At 48.2% G+C, this 6,912-nt stretch overlaps 3 protein-coding genes across 5 annotated transcripts; 2 read left to right on the forward strand and 1 right to left on the reverse strand.

Annotated features, from left to right (window-relative positions):
• The first annotated feature begins 94 nt into the window (after positions 1–94).
• On the forward strand, positions 95–2,348 carry LOC6604910 (cytosol aminopeptidase). The gene is made up of 3 exons (XM_002029717.2): positions 95–1,389; positions 1,451–1,915; positions 1,973–2,348. Exons 1-3 carry the CDS (start codon positions 328–330, stop codon positions 2,111–2,113), a joined length of 1,668 nt encoding a protein of 555 aa, XP_002029753.1. The 5' UTR covers positions 95–327; the 3' UTR covers positions 2,114–2,348.
• A 587-nt stretch (positions 2,349–2,935) lies between these two features.
• Positions 2,936–4,885, forward strand: LOC6604911 (cytosol aminopeptidase). Its single transcript, XM_032718986.1, has 3 exons — positions 2,936–3,988; positions 4,042–4,506; positions 4,563–4,885. Exons 1-3 carry the CDS (start codon positions 2,936–2,938, stop codon positions 4,701–4,703), a joined length of 1,659 nt encoding a protein of 552 aa, XP_032574877.1. The 3' UTR covers positions 4,704–4,885.
• Positions 4,827–6,667, reverse strand: LOC6604912 (TBC1 domain family member 13). 3 transcript variants are annotated; one of them, XM_032718988.1, is made up of 6 exons: positions 6,527–6,667; positions 6,380–6,459; positions 5,849–6,321; positions 5,768–5,770; positions 5,187–5,710; positions 4,827–5,134 (listed from the first exon to the last, which is right to left on the reverse strand). In XM_032718988.1, exons 1-6 carry the CDS (start codon positions 6,544–6,546, stop codon positions 5,020–5,022), a joined length of 1,215 nt encoding a protein of 404 aa, XP_032574879.1. In that variant the 5' UTR covers positions 6,547–6,667; the 3' UTR covers positions 4,827–5,019. The 3 variants fall into 3 exon arrangements, with proteins under 3 accessions (XP_032574879.1, XP_032574878.1, XP_002029755.1); XM_032718987.1 differs by having other exon boundaries at positions 5,768–5,773; XM_002029719.2 differs by lacking the exon at positions 5,768–5,770 and having other exon boundaries at positions 6,527–6,666.
• Between the last annotated feature and the right edge of the window lie 245 nt (positions 6,668–6,912).

The raw sequence follows: 6,912 nt of genomic DNA on the forward strand, positions 1-6,912 counted from the left end.
TCAATCCGTGTAGGCCATGGAAAAATGGTAGAGATGGCCTTGGAACATCTGTCATCCGACTTTCGGATACATTTGCTACCTAATCCCTAGGCAGCTCCACAGAATTCAGTATCCGTGATCGTTTCATAGAGTTAAGAACTCATAAAAAAAATTTAACGTAAAAAAATTGTCTATATTTACACAAGACCCCCTTTTCGACTATTTGTTATTTCCAATATATTGGAAACAAAATTTTACGAACGATAAATTCCTAGTCTTCTTTTTTCTCGATTTTGGAACAACATTTTTTTTTGAGGGGTACTTTAAGTGTGCAGAAGTACTGGGACAATGTTCGGAAAAACTCGTCAGTTGCTATTCAGCGCTTGCATTCGGTCGCCGGTGTGCCGCCGATATGTCCCGAAGCTCATCAAGCGGTCCTACGCCTCGCAGGCAATTAACCAGATGCTCCTGCTCCAGCAGATGGATATCTGTGCGGATCAGCCGTCGCGAGCCTTAGTCATAGGCGTCTATGCGGATGAGGAGGACAAGAACGATGCCGGCATTCTGACCCCCGCCGGCTGGCGTTATAATCTTCAAAAGACAAATGGTCGTCTGATAGAGGTGCTCCGGATGTCGGGACCCATGCCCAAGAGAGGCGAGGCCCGTCTCCTGTTCGCCGTTGAGCCGGAGCGTATTCCCTATTATTCTGTGGTGGCGGTCGTTGGTCTGGGCAAGGAGTGCTTGGGCTATAATCCCTATGAGGTCCTGGACGAACAGAAGGAGGCCATCCGAAGGTCGGTGGCAGCCGCCTGCAGGATTCTCGCCGAGTTAGATACCGATCGTATTGAGGTGGAGAACTGCGGACACGCCGAATCGGCTGCCGAAGGTGCCGCCTTGGGTATCTGGTTGTACCAGGAGTTGCGCGATCCCAAGAGTCGAATTTTTGTTCCGGCCATCGATTTGTACGCCACCAAGGACGAGGTCTGCGACATAGAAGGATGGCGCATTGGGCTGCAAAAGGCTGCCGCGCAGAACCTGACCCGCCAATTGCAGGAGATGCCCTCCAACCTTTTGACCCCCACTGCCTTTGCCCAGAATGTCGTCGAAGTGCTCTGTAAGTCCGGTGTCAACGTAGAGGTCAAAGTCGAGGGTTGGGCTGAGAGCCAGTCGATGCACGCCTTTTTGGCGGTGGGAAAGGCCTCTTGCGAACCCCCAATCTTTTTAGAGCTGAGCTACTACGGCACCTGTGCCGAGGAGAGACCCATCGTCCTGGTTGGGCAGGGCATCACCTACGATGCCGGCGGTCTGTGCCTGAAGAAAAAGAAGGAGCTCTTCAACATGCGCGGCGACATGACTGGAGCGGCTGTGGTGGTGGCCACATGTCGGGCTGTTGCTGGACTTCGATTGCCTGTAAGACACTCGAGACGGGTCCAGGTAGTTCCTTTATTAATTAATCCCATTCCCATTCCAGGTCAATATCCGTGGCCTGATCCCTCTGTGCGAAAACGTCGTTGGCTGCAACTCCTTCCGACCTGGAGACATGGTGAAATCCATGAATGGCAAGACCATTGAGGTTCAGTGCACGGATCACGAAGATGTCTTGGTTCTGGCCGATGCCCTACTGTATGCCCAGAACTTCTGTCCCAAGTGCATCATTGACATCGGCACCTGTTCGGGATACATGCGTCAGTCCCTCGACGAAGCGGCATGTGGTGTGTTCACCAACTCCGAGATCCTTTGGCAGCAGATCAAGCACGCCAGCATGCACACTGGAGATCGCGTGTGGCGCTTCCCCCTGTGGAACTTCTACAGCAAGGCGGTTCGTGCGGGAGGACGCAGTGATGTCCAGAACTACGGCAGCGGTCGTGGTGGACGTCCTTGCAAAGCTGCCGCCTTCCTTCGTGAATTTGTCCCTTGTGGCCAATGGATGCATATTGTAAGTTGCACTTTGTATAGTATATAGTATATTCCGCTAATCCCTTTATTCATCTAGGATGCCACCAATGTGATGGTCACCAACGGTATTGACTTCGAGTACCTGCGCCGTGGAATGGCTGGCCGACCAACTCGTACTCTTATTGAATTCATTGCGCAGACGATCTGCAAGGACACTGCTCCCAAGATGGGCAAGTAGGACGAAGTGCACAGATCGGGCCATGAGCAGCTGACCGAAGATGCGAAATCCCAACGGCAGTGACAGCGCTATCACAATGTCCATATTTTGGTGAAATATTTTGAAGTCTGTGAAGGATGGATGTCTTTAGTCAGTTCGTCAGCGTCCCTTAAAAATTTCAAACGACATTGTTCCCAGGCAAAAAATGTTTGTTCGTTTTAAGCAACTTAATAAAAAAAAAAATACTTAAGATGCACTCAAATGGTTCTTTGAGATATTTGCAAATATAAGGGTTATTAGAAATGGCGTTAGTACTTATTGGGATACAAGAGCTCTTGTAGGCCTATCCAATATATTTCGATATTTCCCGGATATCGTCTTGAAGTAATAAAAATCAAATCTGCAGTATGCGGTTTTATGACTTTTATTAAGTGCATTGGACAGCTGCAAGAACATTAACCTTTGATTTTTCGAATATGGTTGCTATTTTGTGGAACAGCATGTTGCAAATCGCAACACAATTGAGATTTGGAGCATTTCATCTTAAGAACATATTCTCTAAAAACCTCGCACTGAGCAGGCAGAGATTTTACATTAAAATCCTAATGATCTAGCAACCTTATCGAGACTTATGTCAGTGCTACGTCGGAACCGAAACATAAGACTAGCTCAGTCTTATTTTTATTCGTTTCGAGGTTGAACACGTACACACTTTTAGCTAGTCTGGGTGAAAAATTTCATGAATTATTTTGAAGCGGCACAGAAAATCGAAGAGAAAGTTTTCAATACTAGTAGTAATATTATTTAGCATTCTTCAAAGTTTTAAGTTAAACTTCAAGCAAAATGTTTCGGTTTTCTCGCAATGCCATAACCCGGGCGTGTAGTCTCTCCATTCGTCGGCCGGAGGTGATCCGTCATCGTAGGTACGCCTCGCAGGCGATCAACCAGATGCTGCAGCTGCAGCAGATGGAAATCTGCGCGGATCCTCCGTCGCGTGGCTTGGTCGTTGGAGTCTACGCCGACGAGGAGGACAAGAACGACGCTGGCATCCTGACGCCAACCGGCTGGAGGTACAATGTGCAGAAGACGCACGGTCGGTTGCTGGAAGTGCTGCGAATGTCCGGACCTATGCCCAAAAGGGGAGAGACCCGCCTCCTGTTCGCCGTGGAGCCGGAGCGGGTGCCCTACTATTCGGCGGTGGCGGTTATCGGTTTGGGCAAGGAATGCCTGGGCTATAACCCATACGAGGTGCTCGACGAGCAGAAGGAGGCCATCCGACGGTCGGTAGCGGATGCCTGCCGAATACTTGCTGAACTGGACACCGACCGCATCGAGGTGGAGAACTGCGGACACGCCGAATCTGCCGCGGAGGGAGCAGCTCTCGGGATCTGGATTTACCAGGAGCTTCGCGATCCCAAGCGGCGGATCTCAGTGCCTTCCATCGATCTGTATGCCACTAAGGATGAGATTTGTGACATAGAAGGATGGCGCATCGGCCTGCAAAAGGCTGCCGCCCAGAACTTGACCCGCCAGCTGCAGGAAATGCCATCAAACCTTCTGACCCCCACTGCTTTTGCCCAGAATGTCGTCGAGGTGCTCTGTAAATCCGGTGTCAACGTGGAGGTCAAAGTTGAGGGTTGGGCTGAGAGCCAGTCAATGCACGCCTTCCTGGCGGTGGGAAAGGCCTCTTGCGAACCACCAATATTTTTGGAGCTGAGCTACTATGGCACCTGTGCCGAGGAGAGACCCATCGTCCTGGTTGGGCAGGGTGTGACTTACGATGCAGGTGGTTTGTGCTTAAAGGAGAAGCAGGAACTTTTCCACATGCGCGGAGATATGACTGGAGCGGCCGTAGTGGTGGCCACTTGTCGTGCTGTCGCTGGCCTGAGGTTACCGGTAAGTGACTGGATTCCTGCATCTTATTCCTTGGATAAACATATTGCTCTTAGGTCAATATCCGTGGACTAATCCCCCTGTGCGAGAACGTTATTGGGTGCAATTCCTTCCGTCCTGGAGACATGGTGAAATCCATGAATGGCAAGACCATTGAGGTGCAATGCACCGACCACGAAGATGTTCTAGTGCTCGCGGATGCACTTCTGTACGGGCAGAACTTCTGTCCGAAGTGCATCATTGACATTGGCACCTGCTCGGGATATATGCGCCAAGCGTTGGATGAGGCTGCCTGTGGAGTATTTACCAACTCTGAGATCCTTTGGCAGCAGATTAAGCACGCCAGCATGCACACTGGAGATCGCGTGTGGCGCTTCCCCCTGTGGAACTACTACAGCAAGGCGGTGCGTGCCGGTGGACGCAGTGATGTCCAGAACTACGGCATCGGTCGTGGTGGTCGTCCTTGCAAAGCTGCCGCCTTCCTTCGTGAATTTGTCCCTTGTGGCCAATGGATGCATATTGTAAGTTTCGTTCTTATTAATAGTAGGACTTTAATTTGATTTGTGATTTAATCCAGGATGCCACCAACGTGATGATCACACGTGGTGATGAGTTCGAGTATCTGCGAGAGGGCATGGCAGGACGTCCGACAAGGACACTCATCGAGTTTATTGCACAGTCCATATGCAAGGACACAGCTCCAAAGCTTAACAAGTGATCCTTCGAACGGTGTTTTAGTTTTATCAGACGATGCCACACGTTCATCGGTATTCTTTTAACGACTGACCAACCTATGACTTCTTTAACGTTCTGACGTTTATCTAATTGGGACCACGAAATGTTAAAATTAATTCGTTTATTAATGACATACAAATTATAAGTCATGTAAAAAAGTGAAAATCCGTGTACTTATTGGATTTCCTGTTTCCAAGATTGGGGCTAACTATAGTATAGTTGATTGCTTGGTTCTTTCAGTTGTTAAGCTAGGGGGCTTTGCAAGCATTTCGGCACAAGGATATTTTCCTGGAGGAATGCTACGCCAATGATCTGGCATGAGCAATCACAACATTAATGTCAATTGGCGGATAGTTTTGCAAGAGTTTCACATTCGAGGCAAAGTCGTTTTCCAAAATTGCTTCTCTTTGGATTCTGCAAAATTCCAAATTAGTACTTGCTTTATACTAAAGCCAAGTTTACTTACAATATCATTGAACAGCATATTTTTATCAGAAAATCAAATCGCTGTTCGTCCGCAAACACGGAATCCCAAATGCGGAGTACATCCGGCAGGGGGAACTCTTGCGAGAGGAGCAGTGTGAGCCACCTGAAGCTATAGTACTGCGGATGCAGCTCTTGGCTCCTGAGTAGCTCGTAAATGCTTAGGTCCTTTGATTTCAGCATATTAGATAGCCTGGCCATCATGAACTTGATGCCGCCTTCCGCGTCGTCTAGTGTTTTAATGAAGAAGTCTCTTATCTCGCTCATTAGGGCGGTAAAACTAAAGAAACAATCAGCCTCAGCGTGGGCGCGATATGAGAGATCAGGATCGGAGGCCATAACATAGTAAATGGGTCCCACGATTTCGTTCATGCCCTGTACATATCCCTGGCCGGGATTCAGTTTAGCATAGATGAACAAAATGCGCTGTACAACTTCCCAGTGAGCCTCTTGGCCCTCCTCCATGGCGGCATAGTTCTCAACCGAGCGTTTAGTAATCAAATTGATCTATAAGGAGCACAAATATTCATTAGGTTTGGGGCAGCTCGTTGTCCGCTTACTTACTTGCTGCTAAAATCCACACGGTAAGCATGAAAAAACACATTCTGAGCTTATTGTCTAGCACAATTCCGATCTTGAACTCACCTTTGTCATGCCGAGGCCCTTGCGTTCCACATTCGCCGAACTTAGAACGGCGGGAACCACCCGTTCGTGGAGTCTTCGTCCATGCTCTCCTTTGCTGTGGACCACAATCTCGCAGGGATAATCGGTGGGCTGCTGGAAAAAGGATATGTCCGGGCACAAGCGTCGTACATCCTTGTCGATTTGCAGTAGGAACTCGTTATCATTGAAGAACGTATTCCACGCGCTTTCGGGTCCCTCGCTGAGCGGATGATCTTGCAGGCCAACGCCCCCCGAATCGACTTTGTCCCCATCTCCTCCGTCTACGCTAGCTCCATTACTCGAGTGTCCGGGGGGCAGGACTAGCTCCTCGATGAACTGTTTGTACAGGGCCCGCTTTTGTGCCAAGGTCGTGGTCCAACTACTGCGTCTGGGCCCCAAATAGCCAAGGAGCAGCTTCCAACTGAGTGCTCGAAAACTCTGCACATCGGGCACACCTGTGGATTGTACAGACATAAAATTTTGAACATTTCAAAAGCACTCATGGTTTTCTACCATTAAATGCCAGTTTCCTGAGCTGGTTTAGGTCAATTGAATCCTGTGGCCCCGCCAAAACATCCTCAAATTCCTTGACTCTGCAGTTTGGTTAGAGAAAGTCTTTGTTTACGAAAAAGTTTGAATTGGCTTAGAATGACAACATACCGCGCCTTGAAAATAGACATGCTGCGGCTTTATGTGGGCGGGGATATGCTGGGATCTTGCAGTACCCCTATATGTAATTAATTAAAGCTTTATCTCCGTTTTATGCTAGGTGAAACCTGCAGATATAAAACACAACAAAACAATGGGTGCTGCCAGATGGTTCAAGGTCTAATCGATTGTTCTCTGCGACTATCGATTTTTGTGTGTATTGGGCGGCAAAATTCAAACTCTTTATATCGTAACGAATTTTGGCTAGGGAAATAAAAAAAAACATTTTACCCATAAAAAACTCTAAATCGAACCTCTAAATTGTTTACTTTCTTTGTAAAAATGTATGTAATTACCTTCTGCATAAATTGAATTGTACTTCTTAATTATTTAATGGA

Source organism: Drosophila sechellia, chromosome 3L (assembly GCF_004382195.2).
Source record: "Drosophila sechellia strain sech25 chromosome 3L, ASM438219v1, whole genome shotgun sequence".
NCBI classification, from domain to species: domain Eukaryota; kingdom Metazoa; phylum Arthropoda; class Insecta; order Diptera; family Drosophilidae; genus Drosophila; species Drosophila sechellia.

Coding starts and splice junctions, on each gene's coding strand:
- LOC6604910 (XM_002029717.2), top strand. CDS start 328: ATGTTCGGAAAAACTCGTCAGTTGCTATTCAGCGCTTGCATTCGGTCG. Junction 1,390..1,450: donor TTGCTGGACTTCGATTGCCT/GTAAGACACTCG, acceptor TTCCCATTCCAG/GTCAATATCCGTGGCCTGAT. Junction 1,916..1,972: donor GTGGCCAATGGATGCATATT/GTAAGTTGCACT, acceptor TTATTCATCTAG/GATGCCACCAATGTGATGGT.
- LOC6604911 (XM_032718986.1), top strand. CDS start 2,936: ATGTTTCGGTTTTCTCGCAATGCCATAACCCGGGCGTGTAGTCTCTCC. Junction 3,989..4,041: donor TCGCTGGCCTGAGGTTACCG/GTAAGTGACTGG, acceptor TATTGCTCTTAG/GTCAATATCCGTGGACTAAT. Junction 4,507..4,562: donor GTGGCCAATGGATGCATATT/GTAAGTTTCGTT, acceptor GATTTAATCCAG/GATGCCACCAACGTGATGAT.
- LOC6604912 (XM_032718987.1), bottom strand. CDS start 6,546: ATGTCTATTTTCAAGGCGCG. Junction 6,460..6,526: donor ATGTCTATTTTCAAGGCGCG/GTATGTTGTCAT, acceptor ACCAAACTGCAG/AGTCAAGGAATTTGAGGATG. Junction 5,135..5,186: donor ATATGCTGTTCAATGATATT/GTAAGTAAACTT, acceptor GGAATTTTGCAG/AATCCAAAGAGAAGCAATTT.